The 26,730-nt window shown below is 38.9% G+C and overlaps 1 protein-coding gene and 1 pseudogene across 14 annotated transcripts in view; one reads left to right on the top strand and one right to left on the bottom strand.

Annotated features, from left to right (window-relative positions):
* Positions 1 to 26,730, bottom strand: part of LOC105233125 (endothelin-converting enzyme 2) — a 789,700-nt gene that overhangs the window by 168,378 nt on the left and 594,592 nt on the right. For 13 of the 14 annotated variants that reach the window (XM_049449945.1, XM_049449944.1, XM_049449943.1 and 10 more), the window contains one exon: positions 11,371 to 11,451. The exons of the other annotated variant lie outside the window; for it this stretch is intronic. In XM_049449945.1, coding sequence (XP_049305902.1) covers positions 11,371 to 11,451 — 81 coding nt within the window. The remainder of the gene's footprint in view (positions 1 to 11,370; positions 11,452 to 26,730) is intronic. 14 annotated transcript variants of the gene reach the window in all.
* LOC125776953 (small nucleolar RNA U3) lies at positions 13,019 to 13,221 on the top strand (annotated as a pseudogene).

The following is a 26,730-nucleotide window of genomic DNA, read 5'->3' on the forward strand; positions in this document are numbered from 1 at the left end:
GGATACTTATAGCGCAATTGTGTAAGCAGTCTCTAGTCACTATTTGGGACATATTGAGGTGAAATCTCAATTAGTCGTAAAATATTGTCTCAAATTTGTGACAGAAACAGAACTGTGTCAAAAGTACATTTTTTCTATTAACAACAGCTAGACAATCGTTTCTTCTTTTAGCAATTCGTGATACCAAGTGCAGTCAGATCCTTCCTTTTCCTCTGCTTCTCCCGGAGTGCGGTTTTTGTTCGTCGAGAGAGGACTTTACTTCTCAATTGTTGGCAAAGTTATTCTGCGTTTGACTTAGAGGCTGATATTATTGTTGCTGTTAACTCTGCTTCCAAGATAGACGAAATCATGTACGACTTCGAAGTTATGTCTGTCATTAGTGACGTGGGAACTTAGTGGCGAGTGTGACGACGGTTTGTTTGATGACAGGAGATATTTCGTCTTAGCCTCGATGCTTCGCTTCGTTATCCATTCTGTAGAAAGCAAAAATAACGGTTCCAGTTGAGCAACGTGTTGATTGCATTTTTGCTGACTAGAGCTGCCAATCAGGAGTGCTGTGCTGAGCATCCGGCATTCAGTGGTATCTGTGCCAAAAGGATCCTTCCTGTCTTGTCCGGGACCCTTCTGCGTCAATGGTACGCCGGCAGATCAGTCTGCCTGAAAGGAAGTCGGTGAGTGGAATGCCTCCTTCACGGAGAAGGAGAATTCAGATCCTCGCTGAAAGCAGAGAATTCGCCGCATTCTCGATGATAGATGATTCCACGTCGGGTAAGGGAGCGAGACCTGCGTTAAGGTCACCACCGCGGCGTAAGGCCGCGAAAAGAGTGTGGGGAAAAGGGAGGGAGCAGTAGCGGTACTGGGGGCTGTAAAGAGGGACCCGCTAAAAAATCGGTTGCTCACTTGTTGCAATGGTACTGGTAGCATCGCAAAACGCCATGGAGGTGGTCATCAAAAGACTGCAATGTCACGTGAGATGGTTCGGAAAGTGAAGAAGCGACTTGAGAGAAATACAGGACGAAGTGCCAATCAAATTGCTAAAGCACTGAAAATATCCGACTGCAGCATCCGACGCGTATTGAAAACTGAGCTCAAGGTCAAGCCTAACAAGTTCCAAAAGGCCCATGATCTCACATCGAAGCAGCAACAAGTTAGACTTGGGAGAGCGAAGCAGTTGCTTCACTTTGCCGAATGCGGTAAATTCCGAACATTGTGTTTTCTGACGAAAAAATTTTTCCAATTGAGCAATTCGTAAACTCTCAAAACGATAGGGTTTACTTGACCGACCATTCATATAAGAATCTAAATCATCGGTTGGCCACCAGGAGGCAGCGCCCGCCACAAATAATGGTTTGGGCCGCTGTCACCGCAGATGGGCGCTCTCCAATTGTTTTCATCGAGCCTGGCGTCAAAGTAAATGCGACATATTATCGAGAAGGGTTCCGGAGGCTGTTTCGAAGCCGTGGACAACAAACTTTCCGGTCCCAAATCATGGACGTTTCAACAAGACTCAGCACCGTCTCGCAAAGTGCGAGTGAACCAAGAATGGCTGAAAAACAACGTTCCGAACTACGTTACGACCACACAATGGCTCTCGACTTCACCAGATGCGAATCCAATGGATTATTCTCTCTGGGTCATTTTGGAAAGCAGTCTCGAGATGCTGAAGAAAGCCGTTGTCCGTGAGTTGGCCAAAATACCGGCAAGTCACATTCTGGCAGCTTGCGATTCGTGTTTTGACCTTCTCAAGGCCATAGTTAAGGCAAAAGGTGGTCATATCGAGCAAAAGTGAAATAGTCCTGAATTTATGATTATTTTCACACATTTTTGTACTTTAAAATAAATAAAAAATAATTTTCCAAACCGAAATTATGGCTTTTTTAAATGGTTACACACGAGTGCCGGACCCTGTAACCGAATTAAAAATATTAAATTTTGCAAGTTACAAAAAAGGTCGCACCTTAAAGCAAATGAATCCGAAATCCTAGAATCCCTTCACATTTACACATACAGGATATAGATAACATGTGAATGTATAAATATACATATGAATTTGTATTATTCTTGTATAACTAAATTTTATGTGAAATAGGAAGAGCTAGAGAGCTGAAGAAGTGCCTTTGATATGAGTTAATTTTTTATAATCTTCCAAACAGTTGTTACAGAGTTTCATAGTTTTGTTTATCTAACGGTTGTACGTATTACCTAAAACTAAATGAGAAAGATATATACAATGATTAGAATGAAGAGAAAAGTTGAAATCCGGTTGACTGTCTGTCCGTCGTAGGTAAGAATTGAGATATCTCGATAAAACTTAAATCGCGTAGATGGGCGTAATCGGACCACTGCCGCGCACACAAATCGCCATTAACCGATAGTGCCGTAACTAAACAATAAATTAAGGTATAAAGAAGTAATTTGGCACAGAGGATCGCAGTAGTAAGAGGCACCTGTTGGCATTTTTTTTTTTAAAGGTGGGCGTGGTCCGCCCTCTAACAAGTTTAATATACCTATCTTCTAAACCACTAAAGCTACAACAATTAAATTCGCCCAGCGCGAATATAACAAGAAGTCCCACCAATAGTGTGAAAATCATATAGTGTTACTGTTCAAAAGCTACTAAAAGCTCGACAAATCAAAAACTAAATACGCCAGAGTGGCGCTGCCCACTTTTTGGTGAAATCCAATATCTCGGGAACCTGCTGAGTGTTTTCGTCCATTTGGACGACATGACCTAGCCAGCGTATCTGCTGTCTTTTAGTTCTATGAATTATGTCAATGCCGTGTATCTCATACAGCTCATCGTTCCATCGAATGAGGTATTCGCCGTGGCCAATGCGCAAAAGCCTCTGCACCATATAGCAGGACGGGAATAATGAGTAACTTATAGAGTCTGGTTTTTGTTCGTCGAGAGAGGACTTTACTTCTCAATTGCCTACTCAGTCTCAAGTAGCACCTTTTAGCAAAAGTTATTCTGTGTCGGGTTTGGTTGGTGCTAATACTGGTTCCAAGATAGACAAAATTATCTAAAATTTCGAAGTTATGACTGTCAACAGTGACGAGCTTAGTCGCGAGTGAGACGACTGTTTGTTTGATGAGAGGAGATGTTTCATCTTGCCCTCATTCGCCACCAGACCCATTTGCTTTGCTTCCTTATACAGTCTGGAGAAAGCAGAACTATCGGGTTGTTGAGGCCACTGTCTGAAATCTCGATATCGAACGGCTCGAAGAGGTCTTTTGCGATGCTGACGGAGGTTTTAGTGTTGCTCAACATCAGTTTACACAGCCTTATTAGTTTTGAGGGGATACAAAATTCAGACATTGCGGCATAAAGACAGCTCCTTTTCGTGCTGTCAAAAGCAGCTTTGATATCGACGAAGAGGTGGTGTGTGTCGATTTTCTTTTATATAAGGAGCTTAAAATACCGTCCCACAATTCCTTTGTTCAAGCCCCTAGGTTCTGAATATTTGGACTGCAGTACCCTTACTTGACTTTTGATCGAAAATATCAATCAATGTGATATATACTATAAATTCTGGGATAGTACTTTTCTAATAATGTTATATCTGTATGTTAAAAATGGGTTGAAGCTACCGTGTTTTACTCATAACAGTTTATCTGTGCGCCTAAAATAGATAAATTTGAGCGGAAACTTGACTTGATTGAATTTTTGAACATCCGGCTGATTTTACTCTATATGATCTTTTTCTTGGTATATGGCATGTTAATAGTATGTGGTATTGGGAAAAATAGATAAAATCTGGTTTAAAACCAATTTTATGTGTCTGTCAGTATAGGAGTTATATATAGCATATGTATGTATAAAATTGCTTGGATTCTTGAAAGTTGCAAGAGTATAAAATTTTCGGTTGCAAAAAACCAAAAAAAGAAATTTTTTTTTTAAAGCAAACTTTTATTTAGTTTGCAACTGGATGAATTTTGTTATTATGCAAGAGAGAAATTTCCAAAGATTAACGGTAAAGAATAACGGTCGGTTTGAATATTTTGCTTAACATTGTTGTTCAGAATTCTATTTAGAAGCAATATTTAAAATAAATAAGTGAAGACACAAAAAATTTGATCGTTAATCATTTTAAAAGTGGTTTCACCGAAATCAAAATAACTGAATTAGTTGATAGGCCGCGTACAACTATTCATTTTGTTTCGCGACTTGCAAAAATGAAAGCCGGGGAAATACTAAAACCAATCATATAGAGTAAAGTCAACTGGATGTTCGAAAATCCTGAATTTAGTTTTATGGGGGCTAAGCCACATTTTTGCTCAAATATAACTATTTTAGGCAGAAAGATAACTCACGTATTGGCCGATATATGTGGTACAAAGTCAACCGGAAGGAAAGTATTGATTCAACCCGTTTTTGACATACAGATATACCATTATTAAGGGAAGGATTATTCCTTAATTTCAGTTATATTTATCATACCTTGACCGACATTTTCGATCAAAAGTCAACTATAGGTACCTAGGGCCTTGAATAGTTTTTGTTGGATTTGACAAACACTGCACGAATGAAGTGGAATTTAAAGTTATGCTATTTGGGAAGTAGGCGTTACATCCGATTTCGGTAAGTTTCAGAACGTGACATAGAAATATGAAAAAAAATATAACATACCAAATTTTTTGGAAATTGGTCAGTCTGGCCTCGAGATATAGAATTTGACCAAAAGTGGGCGGTGCCACGCCCACGTTCAATTTACACACCGGCTTTCATAAAGCTCTCTCATACCATCTCGATGGTAAAATTTAATGTCTTTGGCATATTTAGTTATTGATTTATCGCGCTTTTAGTAGTTTTAAACAGTACCGTTATGAGGTTTTCATCTGATTTTGTCCTTTTTCATATTGGTAGTTACTTTTATAATATTCGTGCTGAGCGAATTTGGTTGTTGTAGCTTTAGTAGTTTATGAGATACATATACATATATGTATATATATCGGTCTCGATTAGTTTTAGGTGATATGTATAACCGTAAGGTGAACAAAACTATAATACTCTGTAGCAACTGGTTGCAAGAGTATAAAACATGGAAAGATAAGAAGTCGGTTGAAAGCCATCTAAGACTTTTCTAAAACAGACAAATGTTGATTGGTTCGCCAAATCCAAAAAGAACTAAAAATAAATGCTAGGGTTCTTTCCAAAATATTATGGAAAATTAAAAAAAAAAATATAATAATAAAATGTATATGAAGCTGGAGACTGCTGCTCAATCAAAGTAGAGGAGATGTTAATGGTATAGTAGACCTTAAATGGAAAGACACACGTTATGTCAGAATGCTATCTCCGTTACTTTGAAATGTTTGAAATGGTATAGAAAATTGGTGATTATCTATTGTATACAAGGAATTAACAAGTAAGAAAAACACTCAATCTTTTTCGAACATTTCGAACGCGTTGCAATGACCTTCTAAGTCATACATCTCCGCATTTTCTAATTATAAACATCATATACCAGTTTTCGACAGGTGCTCGCTCTGAGAAGTCGTGTTTCGCTCTTTACGTATCGTTGACATTCTGCGCATCGTACATTTTCGGATACGTACACGTGTTTACATTTCCAATCTTCTTGAATTCTTTCAATCCATAAGTGTATCGCAGATAAGTGCATCAAGTGTTAAGATTTGTTTAATATGGCCCCCGGGCCGCCCAACCTTGGGGATAACAGGTTTGCATTGCTTGCCCCTAGATCCCAGCCAAAAAGAAAGAAACCCACTTACTCCCCCCTCAACTTTCCTGACCTGACGCAGGCCAAGAAAGAAAACCCGAAATATATTCTCATTAATGCAACTGACCCAAACAAGCCAATTTCGAAGTATTCTTGCTTCGCTGTCCACAAAGCCTTAGAAGCTATTAGCAAAGAAATCATCTCAATTTCTGAGTTGCGTGCTGGTAATCTTCTGCTGCTGGTAAAAAATAACCAAATTGCCCAAAAGTTCATTTCAACCAAAAAACTTCCTGGTGTGTGTGAAATTGAAGCGAAATACCATGACAACCTCAATAGCATGAAAGGTACAATCTTTGCTCCCTGTCTCAACAATGTCAGCGAGAAAGAGATAATAGAAAACATGAGAAGACAAGGTGTAGTCGACGTTTACAAATTTACTAGGCGGACGGAGGGAGTACCACTACCCCAACCCACTGGTGTAGTTTTACTTACATTTGATCTTTTTGAGTTACCTGAAAAGGTAGAAGTATCTTCGAGATGTGCAAAAGTAAAACCCTATTACCCCAACCCAATGCGATGCAAATCTTGCCAACTGCGTGGGCATACCGCGAAACGATGAGAGAAGCAATTAAACTTTACAAAGCATAATCACCATCAATATTGAACACTTCTTTCGCCGTAGTTGCCAGAAAAGCACAGCTGTCAAATAGTAACGCTATGTCAACCTCCAATTCTTTTGATATACCTACACACTCTTTAGTCAACAAATCACCCATTACGACTTCACACGATCTTTCTTCCAACAACTCACCACCGGAAAACTCACCTCAAAACATCAGCAATCAACAAGTCAGCAATAGCTCAGCCTCCTCTCTCACCCCTGCTTCACAGTCTTTCACACACACACAACTAAACCTCGAATCAACTCTCGCCAACATTATCGCTCAATCCAACTCCTATCAATATAACGCAGGTTCACCTGCATTCTCAACAGAGACAACTATTACCTCCGTTATCAATCTCTGTCTCACGCAAAACAATTTAGATGACAAAGCCAACAACGATGCTCTGATCATGTCAGTAGACGACGATCACTAGTATCCACCACTCTCAACATAGCATATAAAACCTCCTTAGCAACCTTTTCTAGCAACAATGTTTAATATCTTACAGTGGAATATGCACGGATACTACAACAACTTTCACGAATTGGATATACTAATTAAAGAATACGCTCCAAGTTTTATTTCCTTTCAGGAAATTAACCTTGCTGCGGGCAAGTCTGCGGAGGCGCCTAATCAATACCAAAGTTACTTTTACAATTTGCCTCAAAATCTAACTAGCAAGCAAGGCATCGCCATTTTAATTAAGAAGTCCATACCACACAAACAAATCCCTGTATCTTCAAATATAGCCACAATAGCAATAGAAATCTCATTATCTTTCCAATTTTCAATTATTTCACTTTATATACCACCTTCACAAAATTTTTCTTGCAGCGACCTAATAAATATTTTTCGGACGATATCCACCCCATTTATAATCGTAGGCGATTTTAATGCGTGGAGCCCTCTTTGGGGCTCTGCCACCACAAATATCAGGGATTCTATGATTAAAGACTTATTCTTCTCTGAATACCTTATTATACACACTTTTCCACACACAAAACATTCACCACTGTAGACCTTACTATCTGTTCCTCCAACATTGCACCTAAATTAACGACAAACACCCTTTCCCATCTGCATGGCAGTGATCATTACCCTATCCTTACATCCCTTTCCACTCCTTTCACTTCTAAAAGCCCACAGAAGCCAAGGTTTATTATAGAAAAAGCTAACTGGGACATGTTTGGAACGACTGCTTCCAGACTTTGCGCGGACCGTCCTTGCACTCCCAATATCAGCAGGGAAGTTGCCACAATTACAAAAATCATTCGCATATCAGCCCATCTGTCTATTCCACAATCCAATCCCAAAGTTCAAAAAAAGATCGCGCCCCACTGGTCCTCTGAACTAATGCTATACAAAAAGGCTAATGCGCTCTTTAAGAAAAAACTCAAACAATCTAAAAGGGAGTGCTTAAACAAATTCTCCGAGTCCATTAACATCAAACAAATCCAAAAAGAGCATGGTCCGATATCAAACGACTTTCTGGCACTAAACCTCAATTGCATATTACTTCAATTAATAGCGCTCATGGCCCTATCTTTGGCCACATGCAATTAGCAAATCACTTCACACGATTCAAATTTCCATCCTACTTTCCTTTCAGAGAAGAACAAATGCCTCAACAGTAGTTCCAAGAGTCCCCCTGCAACTTCTAACATCACCGACTGCAAGATCAATAACATTGAATTCGAATCAACTCTATCTTCTTTAAGTGGGAGAACCCACGGAGCTGACAGAATATCATATCCTATGTTGCAACAGTTACCCCCATGTATGAAGACAAGATTGTTAATGCTATATAACAACATCTTAAGCCAAGGTACGTTTCCTCAGGCTTGGAAGCACGCAGTCGTTGTCCCCATTCCAAAATCTGGCAACCCCACTACAGAAACTTCAGGCTTTAGGTCTATTTCTTTACTGAATTGCCTGAGAAAACTACTCGAAAAAATTATAGCCAGACGTATTTCGTGGCATGCCTTAACCAAAAATTCCATGAGCCCTCAGCAAATGGCTTACAAGGACGGGCAAAGCACCATTGATGCTTTGCTGCTCTTTGAAAATCATGCATCTTCAGCATTAGCAAACAGGAACCACCTCTCTGCACTAGCATTGACTTCGAAAAGGCCTTCGATCGGGTTGGAGTCCACGTTGTACTCGAAAAAATGGGGCATTGGGTGCCATATTCTAAGACTCATTCAGTCATTCCTCACAAACCGAAGATTCGTCTGTAAAGTCAACAACACATTGTCAGACCCGTTTACTCTCCACAACGGAATACCCCAAGGGTCTCCCCTCTCTGTATCTCTTTTTATCGCTGCTTTTAATGAAGTGAGCCATATAATTAATAAATATATAAATATTGATCATATTTGCTATGCTGATGATGTGTTGATTTTCAATAAACGGAATGATTTGTTGTTAAACGAGACTTCATAAATATTCTTAGGGATCTAAATATATGGTCCGAATCTTCGGGCGCCAACGTGGCTGTAAATAAATGCAAAAATTTCCACATTTGTCGCAAGCACAAATGTGATTACTTTACAATTATTTACAATAACAGCCCTATCTCAAACACTAATAATCTTAAGCTCTTAGGTGTAATTTTTGATAAGAAACTTACCTTTACGGAACATTGTTTGTACTTAAGAAAGCAACTGTCTGCCCGATTGAATATTAACATCGTTTAATCAACTCTGCAACTCTAATAAATGTAACGAGGGCACTTGTGTTGTCGAAGATAGATTACGGCCTTCCTATCTATGGTAATTGCGATGGCAGTAAGCAGAAGCATTCGCGTATTTCCAAAATCGCCCACCAAATTCGTCCTTGTGGAAGCCGGCTTATCCACAATCGAACTGAACCTAATGAAACTTATACCTAAGCTTTTTACAGGTTACAACAGTACTCTTTACGAAACAGTAAAATCAGACCTCCAAAGGGAAATTAACCCTGGGCGCAAGTCGGCAATTTCACTGTGTATAGAACTCGCTAGAAAGCTTGGAATCACCGTGCCATTACTGCGACAGGGAGAAGTATTTCCTACCTGGCAGATAAAACATACATCGTTCATTTTAAGCTTGGGGAAATTCAACAAAAGTCACACCAACCCCGCCATTTATCAACAACTCTTTGCTGAGTCTACAACTTCTCTTCCCCCTGAATGGACTCTAATCTTCACGGACGGATCCAAAACCGAGACAAGTACATCATTCGCAGTCGTCGATGACAAAGGAGCAACAATTAAAGTTGAAATCCTGCCAAGCTACGCCTCCGTTTACACAGCAGAAGCCGCAGCGATCCTCAACGCTATCATTTTCGCTTCAAATTCCAAATTGAAAGCAATTATTTGTACATATAGCAAATCAACTATATCAGCGGTCTTAAATGTTATGAATAAATCTAACATCATTTCTTGCATCCGGAGCAAATTAGCTGAAAATAGCCCCAATATAAAACTAATGTGGATTCCAGGCCATGCCGGCATACGCGGGAATGAACTGGCGGTTAGTGAACCGCTCGTTACGTTTGACTTTCTTGAGAATAAAGACTTATATAAGATGGCACACCAAGACCAACTTAAGTCGCTAATGGAGAGTTGGAGACACATCCAGCACCAATACACTGTAAATAACCCAGATAGGAGCAAACCAACCTATCCACCAAACTGTCGATGTAACGATGTTAAATCATTTGTACGCCTACGCTTAGGGCACACAATAGCCACACATTCGTACTTCTTCAATCGGTCCTGTCCGCCTTACTGCCAACATTGCCCGTGGGCTTCACTAACAATCCATCACCTGCTCGACGAATGCCACCATTTCACAGCAATCAGGAGGACTATCTTCGATAACCAAACACCTACAACACTTTTGAAAACTACGTCTCTCGAGAACGTTACAAAAATATCAAAATATGTATCTGGATAAATGCGGTCTAAAACATTTAATATGACATCCTACCTAGCTTAAATAAGAACTTTGTTTTTGTTTTACTTAAAAACTTAATTTTAGGTCATCTAGCCTTAGATCCACCAGCGAGCCGAAGGTCCTGGCAGCCAGTCCTCCTTTTTTCGTGTAAAAATAATTGTATTATTTTTTTCACATTTATAAATAAATAAATAAATAAACATCATGTACACATGATCTCCTTTTTGCACAGTTAACAGGGACAGTAAATTATAGTTGTAAAAAGACCGTATAAAAAATAAGATTTTCATGTAAAACTCACTATTAGGACTAATTTAACAAAAAATGCGTGCAAGAGAAATTTTATTTTAAATTCAAATCTATCTACTCGTACTGTGAGAATTTGCACAATTAAAACACTATAGATTTTTATGGTATTACTAACGTGATCAAATTGAAAGGTAAATTTTTGATTTATACTTCGCTTGTTTTTCGAATTGGTAAGTTTTGTCTGTATGTTGGTAGTACTGTTAGTGACATGAAATTGTCAAAATATGCATTAGTATTTGAGATAGGCGTCATTTTGTGAGGCTCTAAAAGTGAATTCTTCGATTTTTACTATGTCTGAATTTAGTGAACAAAGAAGTGCGATAATGCACCATCTCATACTGCATTGGTTATTCGTGATAATTTCGACACATTTTCTACTAATATCGTGCCGTAACCACCGCATTCGCCTGATATGCGTTCGTGTAACTTCAGGCTATTCAGCCAGTGGTCAAATTCACATGACCACTCCGAGGAATCCGTTTTGACTCAATTGAGGATATAAAAGCTGAATCGAAGAAGGCGTGATGGCCACCATGGAGGAGGATTTTTCCAAGTGCTATGATAACTGAGGGAGGAAATGAAATGGACAAAATTCATTTATATTGATATACATCATATGTATTAAAATAAGTAAAATAATAATGATGAGTTTCAAAGTTCATGTAATGTGACATTTATAATTTAAAAAAATCGTAATTAAGCATTGCTTTTACTTATGAAAACTGCTCACGGTAGCATTCTGGTGCTTAATTCAATTGGCGATGTAACCATACAGACCTTTCTGTGCTTGGGTCCAAGTTAAGAAAATTATTTTCTAGTTCCGTTGGCATTTTTAAACAGGTATTACGATAACATGTCCTAAAATTAAAAAATATAACTAAATTTAAAAACACGTGCAAAAAAAACTGTGTATGTATAAAAGGTAACTAGGAGATGAACAAAGAAAACGGGTAAAAAAAATTTATAAAAAAAACGTCCCGTCCAAAAAGGAGATCAAATGTATTAAATCTAGCCCTTAGGTGTCGAAGTGAAGTGCATTATTCTGAAAATTTAATTCACATACATGACATATATCTAAAAAGTGGTAATACATACATTAATTAATTTATTATATGAAATAAAAAATGTGAAAATAGACATATTTTGGCCGTTAAAACCCATGCAACCCCTTAAGGTATGCAAACTCACGTCTACCAATTATCACCTGCGGACCATAACCTTTTCAAATCCCTAAATACCAGAAATGTAGACCACAGAGCCAACTCCTGACTTTTTACCGAAAACGTTAGTCAATGTGAGAGAGACTGCTTGTAGAAAACTTGCCTAAGCCCAAATAAGGCTATCATATGATAACGTTCAATGATATTTTTCCAGGTAAGAGACTTCATCCCTTTTGGACTCAAAATGATTCCATTATATATTAGTAACGATTATTTTATTCCTTGTGTTGGATGTACTTGGACTTTGTAGAGCTCCGCCAGCTTGAAGTCTTGTCCAAATACAAAAACCATGTTTTTAATTAAAGTATGAATACAACCCTGCACTTAACTAGATTTATAATCCTATTTGGTTGAAGATAATATCAAAAGCCGTTTTTTATTATTAATAAGAGTCCAGCTAGACTATCTCCAGCAAAGCTTGTTGTTGTTCAGAGCTAATAAAACGAGTGGTTAAAACTTGATAAATCCAACGCAAACCTAGCCAGTAAAGTAGTCCTTGCAAAGAAAAAAGATAGAAGTTATCGTGCTTAGATAGACTACCGTAAACTAAATGCTGCCGTGTTAAAATATCGATTCCCTGTTCTAATTATAGATGAAGTGTCACAAAAGATGCAATCAGCGAAATTCTTTTCGGTTATGTATCTCAGAAATGGGTTCTTTCACGTGCCGATCAAAAAAAGTAGTCAATATACAGCTCTTTTAACCAGAGAGGTTTTGTTTGAATTTGCTAAGTAACCGTTTGGATTTTGTAACTCGCCAACAGTGTTCATGAATACCGCATAACTACATTTTTCGATCGATTATAAAAAAAAAATAGTATTATGTAGTTACTTTTAGACAACAGGGGCAGAAAACGGTTGAATGTTCCAGAATTTGGAAATTGTTTATCAGTTTACACAAAGCTTCGGTTTGGAAATAAAATAGTCAAAGTTCTTAATGGTAATAACTGTTTTTTTTTTTTTGTAATGGTAGCGTAATGGTATTATGGAGAACAGTTGAACGTCTAAAGAATTATAAATTGTTTTGCAGTTGACACAAAGCTAAGGTCTGGAAATAAAATAGTCAAAGTTCTTAAAAGAAATAATTGTTGTTTTTTTTGAAGTTATACTTCTTATACGAGTTCGGAAAAGGTTGCGATAGATTCAGGATGCGCAACCTTGCTCAATATGAATCTAACGCAACCTTGTCTGCGAAGATGTTCGAGTTAAGGCTATCTTTACAGGATCATTTCTGTAGTTAGTCTTCATTTACATTTTTTGGAAATCGACCCGCGATGACGAGGTATATCGTTTTATCTGACAGCGTGAGGTTTAAGAAGTTCATTTCTAATTTTGTCTTGTGGCATATTAGAAATGATTTTTCTTCGAAAATCGTTCGCTTACAACGAATAAAACGACTTCTGAGTGGAGATTTTAATGAATAAATTCCTTTTGGTTGAAATGCTCTGCGTTGGCCGTTGAAAAGTTAAGACTATACTTCTCAGGATCATTCATTCCTTTCATTTCATCAAAGAAATTAATGACCTTTAGAAATATGCATATTTGCATTATTTCGTTGTCATTTCCATATTCGTAGCAATAGAATTTCTATGGCATAAGTAAAGTAATGGCCGCCGATTGTCACCCCTTGCCGCTGTAGCAGCTTCGCCTACAGACATGCGTAAATATATATGTATGTATACGTATGATCGTGAATACATATCGACGCAGATTTTTGCGAGAAGCACCAGAAAGTTGTGCAATTTATGATTTTTCGCTTTTGCCATCGTTGCGGAAAGACGACTTGTTGGCAAAGGCATGCTCGGGGAGATGTTACGGCCTCTGTTTTTATGAATAAAGTGAGATCGCTTGTGGAATTTGCCCCTGCGTTCATGAATGAAATCGTTTTTGTTGTAAAATTTACTACACTTGTTCTTCGCCAATTTGGCTGCCATATTGACTTGTGAAGATCAATTTTTTGTTGGTGACATATTCATATGTGTACGCATGTGTATGTTTGTATGCTTGTGCATTATTTGTTCGGCAATGTATGCAAATATATGTATGCACATATAAGTATATATGAATGTATGAACATGCAAGTCAATGCGCGCACATGTAATAAGTATATTGATAAGTGATGAAAATATGATTTCAATTTCTGAATGCGCACATGCGTATACATACACTCATAAGCTCAATCATTGCGCTGCAGCACAAGACCTTCTAAAACAGACGGTGCTAGAAGAAAACATAAATGTAGCCATATTAAACGAACAATATTCTCAACGTTCGGAAAGCACTTGGTGTAAGGATATAAGTGGCAAAGCAGCAATATGGGCCTGCAAAGGACAAGCCTTCACATCTCGCTCCAAAGAAACCCATAATGGCTTTACATGGGCGAATATACAAGGAATATTTTTTGTAAGCTGCTATGCTCGACCTAGCGCAACAATTAGCGAATTTGAAGATTTTCTCCTGGAGTTGTCTCTAGAAATCAGAAGCAAATCGCCAATAATAATAGCGGGAGATTTCAACGGATGGTCTACTGCTTGGGGTAGTAGAATTACAAACCATCGTGGTCGCCTCATTTTAGAATTCTTGAGTCAAACAAACCTTATGATTATAAACAGTGGGACACAAAATACCTTTCAAAAGGGAAATAAAGGATCAATAATAGACCTAATGTTTGCTAACGACGCGCTTAGCAGGCATATAAAGTGGAAGGTGTCAGACATGTTCACAAATAGTGACCACATGGCTATAATTGCCGAAGTTTCGCTCTCCCAGGAAACGGAACTCTGTCGTAAAAATACTTGTCGAAAACGAAGCTGGCGGCAAAAAGACTTTGATACTGGCGTTTTTGAGAGTGTTTGGAGTGTGGCAAAAGCATCAGGCGAAGATGCCGCCCACTTTGTATCCGCTGTGCAGAAGGAGCTAGTTGCAGCATGCGATGCAACTATGCGCAGGACGAAATACAATATAAATAGGAAGCCGGTATACTGGTGGAACGACGAAATCGCCAAGCTGAGGAAGCTCTGTCACTCAGCTAGACGCCGCCACCAGCGTAACCAGGGAGGTGATAACGAAATCAGCCTCAGAGAATCATTCAAATATCAGAAAAAGCTCCTGAAGTCAGCCATTATCCGTAGTAAGAGATCCTGTTTCGAAAAGCTCTGTGACGAAGCGAACATAGACCCCTGGGGAACGGCATACAAAATTTGTATGTCAAAATTCAAAAATAAGTCGCATCAACCCAAGAATGCATTATTTATGAAAAATGTGGTCGAAGTGTTATTCCCGACACATGCCCCGATTCCCTATATTAGAAGAAACGAAGCTACGGAGCCAACCCTACTAGTCACAGAAGACGAACTATTGGCTATTGCGAAAAAGATCAAAAACTCCAAAGCGCCAGGAATAGATGGTATACAAAATAGAGCCCTTAAAGAAGCCATAACCCTAAGGCCCAGTTTATTTGTTAAAATGTACAATGCGTGTATATTAGAAGAGGTATTCCCCGATCCGTGGAAGATACAGCGTCGGGTTCTACTGCCAAAGCCAAAAAAGCCACCAGAAGAACCTTCATCTTATCGACCTCTTTGCATGCTCGACACAATTGGAAAAGTGTACGAAAGCATTGTAAGAAACCGCTTGGAGTTAGCAATCCAAAAAGCCGGCGGATTATCAGAGAGACAATACGGCTTTATTAAAAAGAGGTCCACTATCGACGCACTAAGGGAAGTAGTTGATACGGCGAAATGTGCAATAAGTGGAAAAAGATGGAAAGCTGGCACAAAAAAATACTGCGCCCTGGATGTGAAGAATGCGTTCAACTCCGCAAAATGGGCAAATATAATAACAGCTCTGCACGATATACACGCTCCTCATTATCTGATAAATATTATAATGAGTTACTTTCAAAATAGGAGGTTGCTATTCGAGACGGACGAGGGCACTCAGAGCTACACTATCTCCAGTGGAGTACCGCAAGGCTCGGTTTTAGGCCCGCTGCTATGGAACCTGATGTACGACGGGGTGTTAAGAATCAGAGAGCTGCATTGGGTATGTTCGAACCTGTTCGATCACCCTCATTAAAAATCGAGCACGAGCGAGCACCACACTCGGCAGCAATGGGTTCGATCGAGTGGCACACCCGGCAGCTGCTTTCTGAGTGTTCGAGTCTGTTTGATCATACTCTCTTCAAAACGATCACAAGCGAGTGTCCACACTCGACACCCGCAGCTAACCCGAAATGTGTTCAACTATTGCCACGGATACTCGGACAGAACACGGGTGTAGAAGAAATGTATCAAATTTTTCTGAGCAAAAATATGAGAAATTATTAATGTTGTATACACTTTAACAGTCAATATTATTGAAATACAGCATTTAAACTATATGTATGCATGTATCAAAGGAATGACGCATTTTAAAATTAAAAATATATTTGCATAACCATAACATAAGACCAGACAAGCTGTAACTGCCATTCGCAATTTTGCAACCAATAAAATCTTCTTTTTTCGGCCATTATTTTCAATAAATATCATGTAATACGTATCATATAACATTCTTAACACTCACAAAGCAAATTAATCAACTGTTCTGACGATTACACATAAACAAAAAATGCTTTGCACACTCGAGCCTAAACTCGGACACTCGAATATATTGATCCGCAAAACACCCGAACCCAAACAAACACGTATGAACGACACTCGAGTGTTGTGATCAACACGTTCGTCTGCGCACAGTCGCTAACAAGCAATCCTTCTGCTCGTTCAAAGAAAGCAATACAAGCCGGTTTCGGGTAAGTGTTCGAGTGTGCACGGAAATTGTGTATCCGTTGCAGATCTCTGTTAAGAATACCGCAACCAAAAAATGTGAAAACAATCGCATATGCGGATGACCTCATAGTGGTAGCTGTAGCCAAACATCTGGATGACCTCCGGATCAAATGCAATGATAGCATAAATGGCTTGCGCCGATGGTTTACTACCATGAGTCTAGAGCTGGCTGAGCAGAAAACAGAAGTCTTGCTCATAAGCTCTAGGAAAATTGAAGAGCAAATATCGCTGACCATAGGAGAATGTGAGATTACTTCACAGCCGCAGCTGAAGTATCTTGGGGTAATAGTGGACTCAAGGCTCAAGTTCAAGGAACACTTAGTGAATGCGACACGTAAAGCAAATATAATATATAATGCGTTATCTAGAATGATGGCTAATAAAGGCTGTGTGCGTTCCAGCCGACGATGTTTAATAGCTAAGGCAATAAGTTCAGTTATCCTGTATGCGGCTCCAATATGGATACAGGCGCTAGAAATAAAATCATATGCCAGACCTATTAACACAGTGCATATACTATCAGCAATACGCGTGATAAGTGCTTTCCGAACTATTTCAAATGACGCCGCCGAGGTATTAGCCAGTATGGCACCGATTGACATCCAGGGAGACGAATTCGCGCGAATATATAATCTATCAGAGACGTCTACCACAGCAAAAAGAGAAGAGAGAAATAAAAGCATTGCAATGTGGCAGCAACGGTGGCAAACTTCATGCAAAGGACGGTGGACCTACCGACTGATTTCGGACATATACTCGTGGACAGGTAGACAACATGGGGACCTCGATTTCCATCTTACCCAAATACTCAGTGGGCATGGTTGCTTCAGAAGCTACCTTTTCTAATATAGTCATGACTTTAGTCCATACTGTCCGACGTGTTCAGAGTGTAGAGAAGACTCTGAACACGTGTTCTTTTATTGCCCTAGGTTTTCAAGCATAAGGGAAAAGCTGAAAACCACCCTTGGAGGTAGTATCACGGTGGAAAATTTGACAGCACTTATGTGCGAGTCCTCTGTAAAGTGGAAAGCTGTCAGTGAGGCGGCAAATCAAATTATGACAAAATTGAGACAATTAGAACAGATTAGGCGTCAGTCAGTCCGTGCAATAGAGGAGACTTAAACGTCTTCTTCTCTCCCATGAAGTAATACTTTGTCCAGTGGTCCCGTGGGAGAGACGTAAGGTGGGAGTAGGTTAGGTTTACCGGATTAAAGTCCCGCACTCCGGCTTTCGATGCTTCCTAATACTATAAAAAAAAAAAAAAAAAAAAAAAACACTCATATGAGCATGTGCAGATACACAAGATAGGATAGAAGATGTATGCCTTTTAACATCGTATACTATACAAATAAATATTTTTCTTACTAATAGAAGTTAAATTTATTACAGCAATATACATACATAATATACATATACATAATATTGCTGTGATAAATTTAATTTCTATTAGTAAGAAAAATATTTATTTGTATAGTATACGATGTTAAAAGCAAAAAATTAAAAATTTATTTTGTCGAGATTCGAACCCGTGGTAGCATCTTAACTTTCCAAGCGCTTACCACCAACACCACCATTGACACTTAGGTTGCGCTGACTTAAGTATGGTTTGGTTATGTATTTACATACATAAGAAACATACGATGGTTCTAATAATTTTGTTTAAGTATAGAAATATGCTTTTGTAGAACATTTGCTTTCGCCAACATACAGACAAATGTGCAAACGACATAATGTATGTATGTATGATTGTTTCGCATTTTGCTTCTGAATATCACTAAGAAATATAACATCTTCAGCGCGTAGGGACTCCACGCACCTTTTTTTTTTTGTAATGGTAGTGTACTGGTTCGCAATGGTAGGTTTGGCCTGGAAGATATATAAAAAAACTGTTAAACAATTTATTGTACCGAAAAATATAACAGGCGACCAAGCTTTTTTAGGCTTGACGGGATATTTTACGAAGTTTATCCAAAATTTTGCTATCACAGCTGGCTACTAACAACGTTGTTGAAGAAAGAAGTAGAATTTCAGATTGGTTTAGCGGAGTAGTAATATCAATACTTGATTCTATGTTTAAAGAATTTTTAAGCACAAGAGCAGGAAGAGAAGTGGTATCCTGTATTTTATTGGATTCGAAAAACCTCATCTAAATAAGAAAGGCTACATACTTACATTCTCGAAGTCAAAACAAAGTACTTACCAACGAAGAGTTTACGCCATTATTTATTGGAACTCACTTTGATTTAGTTACCTATTGTTTGGCATTTAACCAGCTGTCGCGAAAAAAGACGAAACCAGTGAGGTAATTCAAGTGGTACCTGCGCAATGAAAATATTCATAAAGATCTTGGTATTCCTATGGTAAAGAAAAAAATAGAGGAAAACTGAATGAAATATATATACGAGTATAAACTCGAAGATCAACCAAACCCATTGGCTAAAGCTTTTGTACATTCCTACGATCAAACAGGTCTTAAAAGAAGATATACGTAGGCTGCTATATATATTTCTGGACTAGGCAACACTAAGTGTTGCCAGGTGAAATCTGACATTTCCATTGGTAAGTTTGATATTTTTTAGCATAACATCACTCAGAACGTTTTGTCATTTAATGGTGAATTGTTTTATTTACAGGGAATTAAAAAATTCATCTCGGCCAAAAAATGGAATTAACTCGTGAACATTTTCGTGCGATCATTTTTCACAACTTTCGACGTGGATTATCACGACAAGGGTGCATCGATGAACTAAAATCTTTGTATGGCTATGAAGCACCATCCTATAGCACTATGAAAAACTGGCACAACGAATTCAATCGTGGGCGACGCTTGCTCAAAGACGAATTCCGTGAAGGTCGTCCAAAAACAGCCGTTGTGCCAGAAAACATCGATGCCGTACGTGAACTGATAATGCAAGACCGTCATGTAACATACCTTCAGATAGAGGCATGCCTATGTATTTCTCTCACCAGCATACATTCGATATTGCATGAACACCTGGCCGTAAAAAAGGTTTGTTCTCGTTGGATCCCGCACAATTTGACAATCGCTCAAAAAAGGCTCGTGTGGATTGGTGTAAAGAAATGCTGAAAAAATACGATCGCGATGCTTCAAAAGACGTTTATAAGATCGTCACAGGTGACGAATCATGGATCTATGCGTATGAGCCCGAAACAAAACAGCAATCGACCGTGTGGGTCTTCCAAGACGAGCCAAATCCAACGAAAAAAAAAAACATTTTCGTTGATAAATATGCCTATTTTCATTATTAGGCCAGAAATATATATAGCAGCCTCGCATGTGTACTGAAGAGCAACGTATCACCAAAACAGCTCAATCACCTGCTTCAGCTTGTCTAGCTTTTAAATATATTTAAGATTGTATAACTTATTGTTAGGTTTCAAAAAACAAAAAGCCAATCCAATAAATAAAGAAATATTGTAAAAAAAAGCATTTTTGAGGCGCAATATATGTACACATGCTATATAAGTTAAAAAACGTTTTGTTGTTTTTATTAAAAAAATATATTCTGGGAGCTATGCTCCTTTTTTTGGGAGCACTGCTCCTTTATTTGGGAGTTATGCTCCTTTATTGAATTCTGTGTTAGAACTGAATTTTACAATTATTTCGCTTAACTCTAAGCCTACGTTTGCCGCTGCAACGGGTACGGAGTTTGCTGCCACTGCGCTTCCCACAGGTTGCCACTACACGTGTGGCATATTATAATACTTCGTATCATATGATATTAATGCATCATATGATACTTCCTGAATGTATGGGATGCTAACTTATATACCAATTTATGGTCAACATAATCGGCCTATGAGCATACTATTCGCAACACCATTACCCATCTTGAAACTCTATTCATTAATGAATAATATTCGACCGAATAGACCAAGTCCAGCACGCAATGAAGAAAATATAGCAGCCGCAGCTGAGGGTGTGCACCAGAGATAAAGAGATGTCCAACTCCTCTCTCATTGGAAGTGATAGAACAATTGCTAAACGTCAAAACCTCCTGAACTTTGTCAATTGATCGAGTTCAGGAGGTTTTGACGTTTAGCAATTGGAAACGAGCGATGGCCAGATTGAAATCTTACCAAAAAAATATATAATGTAAACGGAGGTATTTGTTGCATTGTTCAATACCACTTACAAGAAATGTCAAACAATGAAAATTAAATAAATTTATGAAATTCAAATGTATTTGATGAAACGTTTTGTAATGTGAAGCATCATAGTATTATTTTCAATGGAAAATTATTAAAAACATTTATTGGTTAAGAGCTAAAAAGCTTAAATCCTTTTATTAGGTATTGAAAGGTCAAAATTCAGTTGTTTTAACATACCATAAAAGATTTAAATAGATTATCTATGTATTAAATAACCACTATATATTAATTTTTATTCTTATCAAATGTTGGGTGTTTTAATTGAAATGTCCAAAAAGTATTATTTTGTACATCCCTTTATTCCTGGTGTGCACGAAGACCGTGGAGAGTCGATTCACCGCCGTTTGCAGCAACTCAGACCGACGTATGGAACGGCTTGGAGCATTTTCCGTTGAACTCTTAATTTGAACGCATACAAACTATAGCTTGTGCAAGAACTAAAGCCGCTCGTCCTTACAGTGTATACAAACTTAATTGCCGCATTTGAGATAAAGAGCAACTTGAACAAGAGCTGACACTTCATCCAGAAAAAACAAAGGTTTGCGAGCAGATAATTTCACGTTTTGGGCCGGTCGATTGGCCACAGAGGTCGTGTGATGCCAAACCCTTGATTTTTTGTATATGTAAAGTTTAAAGTCTATTCGGACAATCTCGCTTCGCTTCGTACCTTGAAGCAAAACATCACGCGTTTTCTTCACCAGTTATCAGTTGAAATGCTCGAACGAGTCATCGAAAATTGAACTCAACGATGGACCACTTAAGACGTAATCGCGTCCAACATTTCAAACAGATATATAATCTTCAAAAAATAAATGACAAAGAATGTTCTTTCGAATGATAATTGTTCAGATTTCTTAACAGTGCTTAAAGGCTACAATTGTAAATAAGATATTTTTGTAAATCTTTACAGAAACCGATATCACATTAGAAATATTTATGTGCATTATCGCCAGTATAGACGAATGTAGTCCTAAGCATAAATACATATGTATTTATAAATACTCGTTTCTATCAACACTGTAATAAATGTTCATGTTGGGTATATTGAATACCGATAGTAATATTTAATGTATGTAATACAAATATTGAACTGGCTATGTAAAGGATCACAAATGATCTCCAACTAATAAACATATAAGGACTAGTTGTTTTACGTCATTGAGAATACTATTAATTAAGATATGTGTAGCACGCATGAATTAGGATAAGAAACTCTATAATAGAGTATTTTATAATTGAAACCGCCACGTATTATTACTTAACAAATTGGTGACACCTACATACGTTCGAGTGAAGTGAAAATAAAGAAGTGTGTGTTCACGACGATGAGGATGCTACGGAAGACTAGGTAAATGTGACCCTTTGTAGGGTCATTATGATATTCCTTGTTTGGGCTGATGGATGAAAAGCATGTAGAAATTATAACGGAAAAAATAGATAAGGCTAAGGAGAATGAAAACTACTTGCTGGGGTTGCTGCGAAAAAAATCTTCTGTGAAATACTTCGCCTATTGAGGTAATTTTAAAACAATGAACGACTCAATTTATTAAATGAGTTCAATTCTCGATGAGCAATTGAAATGCGTGTTTTTTTAGACATTTGTAATGCTTAAAAGAGACATTATATGCGTCCTTCTAGAGGTAACTTCACGGAAGAACTATAAAAAAGTTTGAAAACCAAATAAAATTAGTTTCAAAAAACCGAGATCACAGCTTACGGCTTCCCAATACTGATACTTTTGAACTTGGATATATAGCCGCCACAACAGCCAAATTTACTAAAGATTTTATATTGCATAATATAAATATACCTTTAGTTACCAAAGCAGAACTTCACATACATCCATTAAGGGAACAAATCGTCACATTATTTTCAATTAAAATAAAACGATTTTTTAGAGCATGACTGATGAAATGTTGTACAGATGTCAACGTATGATGAAAATGAGAATATGTCCACTAGTGCATGGTATTTTTAACGTAGGACATACCTATACTACTACAACATGAAGTCAATACATATTATGCCAACACAAGAATTTTAGTTACAGCTCTTCTCACCTAATACGTGGATATTTTTAATGCCATGGATAGACCATCTCAGACGGACAAGTCATAATAAAATTAGACATCAATCGCGTTTTAAGGACGGAGGTTGTAAATCTCTGTGCATACGATTTGAAAAAAAAAATTAAATCCGAAATACCAGGAACTAACCTTACATCACACCTTCCTCTCTAAAGTATTTTACATTAAAAGGATCCATACAAACATTCAAAATACTTGACATCCCGCGACCAACTACTATTCGGGGACTTCCGTTGGACTTAGAGTGGCATGATATGGTGCACTACGGCATTAATACCACCAACCTAATCCTGTTAATTGCTGGTGGCGTAATCGTAACAATAGTCCGCATGTATATCCGGTAGGAGGTTATATCTTTAGAAATTAGTTGTTAATATTAGTGAATTAAAATTTTATTAAAAATTTAAAATGTAGACAATAAAAAAAAAACCTTATTAAGAAAACTTATTTCGAGTTTGACACGCCAGTCTCGTAAAGAAAAATTTCATTAAAAGGCGAAAGATTTATAAAAACTTGAATTATTATGAAATGTAAACACTACACTTGGAGGTAGGAGTCATGTGTAGAAGTTCACGCAAGTGCGGAAAGTTCTCTGATTGCCATTCACTTGGGAGTGGCCAGAAACGATTGTTTTACATATGACTCAAGCAGCTCACGACTTCCGGTCTTTGACCAAGTATCCTCTGGGTAGCCTAAGAACATCCGTTTGAAGGAGAGCTAATGTGTATACCCTGTATAGGGTTGTGCGCTGGGTTTGGGACCCGCCACGTAAAAAACACCCCCAATGAAAAAGTGTAAACAGCCTCGGATGAGAGACCACCCCCTTTTGATGACGACCATGGCAAACGAAATAAGGACTACGAACTGAGGGCATGCACCTGGAATGTCCGGTCCCTTAATTGGGAAGGTGCCGCTGCCCAGCTGGTTGATGTTCTCGTGAAAACAAAGCCTGACATCACCGCGGTCCAAAAAATGCGATGGACGGGACAAGGACAGAGACGAGTAGGTCCTTGTGACATTTAATACAGTGGCCATATAAAGGAGCGAAAGTTTGGTGTGGGATTCGTGGTGGGAGAGAGACTCCGTCGCCGTGTACTATCATTCACTCCGGAGAATGAGCATCTAGCCACAATCCGCATCAAAGCGAGGTTCTTCAACATATCGCTGATTTGTGCCCACGCCCCGACGGAAGAGAAGGACGATGTGACTAAAGATGCCTTTTATGAGTGCTTGGAACGCACATATGTGAGATGCCCCCGTCACGATGTCAAAATCGTGCTTGGCGACTGAAAAATTTCTCAAGAGTTTTTGAGATAAAAATAATAGTCGGGACATGTGAAATCACTAAAATTAAAATTCAACCAATTGCCTGCACTTTGGCTCACGATACTGTGAAGAAAAATAAGCGAACGAACGAGATAGCGAAAAATAGAAAAACGCGTGCGGATTCAATTGCGGTCAAATAACAATAATTTCTTTATTTCAGCTCATCTAGTTACTTAGCCTAAGTCTTAAAACTAACGGGATAGAACAGTTGGAATGGAAGTATACAGGTATGTACAAAAAGAGGTGAGTAATTCATTTTAACTTAAAGTAATAGATTATGGTAAGTATATTTAATATTATTAGGGTAAGTATACAATACTAATGTAATTCAATATTTGTAATTTTTTACAATTCATTTTTCTTAATTTCAGTTTTAGGTTTAAATATATATTTTGTCGCTTGACGCAACACCGGCCACCTTGACAGGATCAGATTCCTTCAATATCCAGTGGAAGGACAGCCAGTTTGTGGATGGGGCGCTTAATCGTGCCCGTCTTGGTTGCTACTTCTGCGACTCGCACCTTGCCGTCTTGCCCTTCGACGGCGGCGACGACGCGTCCGAGTACCCACTGCTGTGGCGGCACGTTGTCCTCGTGGACGAGGACGAGATCGCCTGGCTGCAGGTTGCGTTTGGGGTGCAGCCATTTGTTGCGTTCCTGAAGGCCCGTCATGTAGGTTTTGGACCACTGTCGCCAAAACTGTTGCTTGAGACAGCAAACAAGTTGCCATCTCTCGCAGCAACGAATTGGGTCCGTTGGCACTTGTGCTGGTGGCAGCGCTCGCAGAGGGCAACCGATTAAAAGGTGCGCTGGAGTTAGTGCTTCTCCGTCGTTGGGGTCCTGTCCCAACGGTGCTAGGGGACGAGAGTTCAGAATGGCCTCCACTTCGGCCAGTAGTGTTGATAGCTCCTCCGTCGTGAGTAGAGCGTTGCCGAGTGCGCGGACGAGCAGATGCTTGGCGGACTTCACGGCCGCCTCCCATAATCCGCCGAAGTGCGGCGCCCTGGGTGGTATAAAGCCGAAGCTGAATCCTTCTTCGGCTGCGAACCCCATTAGTTCTGGCGCTTGCGCTAGGAACGCCTCCTTCAGCTCGCGCAGCTTGCGGTCGGCGCCGACAAAGTTGGTTGCGTTGTCGCTGAATACTTTCTGTGGCATCCCTCGGCGACCAATGAACCTTTTAAGGGCGAAAATGAAAGAATTAGTAGACAGGTCCGACACTAGTTCTAAATGTACTGCTTTTGAAGTGAAACAAACGAAAACTGCTATATACGTTTTTACGGGTGGTCGACCACGTATTTTTAACGTTGTATATATGGGACCACAAAAGTCTACGCCACATATCAGAAAGGGCCGTAGTGCTCGAAGTCTTTCGACTGGCAAATTTCCCATTATTTGGTTTTGCAACTTCGGCTTGTAATGAAAACAATGTATACAGTTTCTTACGGTTCTACTGCAAGCTTCTCGGGCATTAATTAGCCATATGCGTTCTCGAAGAAGCGCAACCAACGCTTTTGCCCCAGCGTGGTGATTTCGAATGTGCAGGAGCCGTAAGTACGTTATAACGAAGTGCGAATTTTTATTTAATAAAAGCGGAAATTTGGCATCGTATGGGAGAGGTGCATTGAATAGGCGACCTCCTACTCGGATTAATGTGAATGACAGCGACATATCCGAGTACTCATGCAAAAACGGGTTGAGTTTTTGCAAGTTTGCGGGTAGCGTCGTGCCTTTCGTCAGTTTTTGGATTTCGCTCGCAAACTCGGAATGTTGAGTCACCTGGACAATTTTCAAGAAACTCAAGTTTAGCTCTTCTGAAGTCAGATCTTGTCCCCTGGAGGATTTTGGTGGTCTTCTGATCCATCGTAATATATATGCGACCACACGAAGCAATTTTTTATGAGAAGAAAATTTTTCAATGAGGTCCAATAATGAATTTTTCTCAGCAGTCGAAATTAATGTAAATGTAGCTTTCTTCTTCTCTAATGCTTCGTCTTCTGGTGAGAGCTGGAAGTGGTTATTTATTGGCCATAATGCAGGGTCTTCTAGGAGGAACTGTGGACCGCCAAACCATATTGAATTATTCAATTCGTCCACGTTACAACCCCGAGACACTTGATCCGCAGGATTTTGTTTCGTTGGCACATATCGCCACTGTACATTGTCAGTCAATTCTTGGATTTCGGACACTCTATTTGCGACAAAGGTTTGTAATGAAGATGGACGCGTTTTTACCCAGTGCAATACAATTTCAGAGTCTGTCCAAAATGTAATTTTCTCGAATCGTCGACTCAACATTGGTGCAACTCGTGACCATAATTTGGCAAGAAGATGTGCTGCCGAGAGCTCGAGACGCGGAAGAGACTTGGTCTTCAGCGGAGCCACTCTAGACTTTGCAGTAAGCAGCATACATTTGACACCACTAGCAGATTGGCTTCGTATGTATATGCAGCATCCGTACGCTCTTATTGAAGCGTCGGAGAAGCCATGGATTTGGCATGTAGCAG

Source organism: Bactrocera dorsalis, chromosome 2 (assembly GCF_023373825.1).
Source record: "Bactrocera dorsalis isolate Fly_Bdor chromosome 2, ASM2337382v1, whole genome shotgun sequence".
NCBI lineage: Eukaryota > Metazoa > Arthropoda > Insecta > Diptera > Tephritidae > Bactrocera > Bactrocera dorsalis.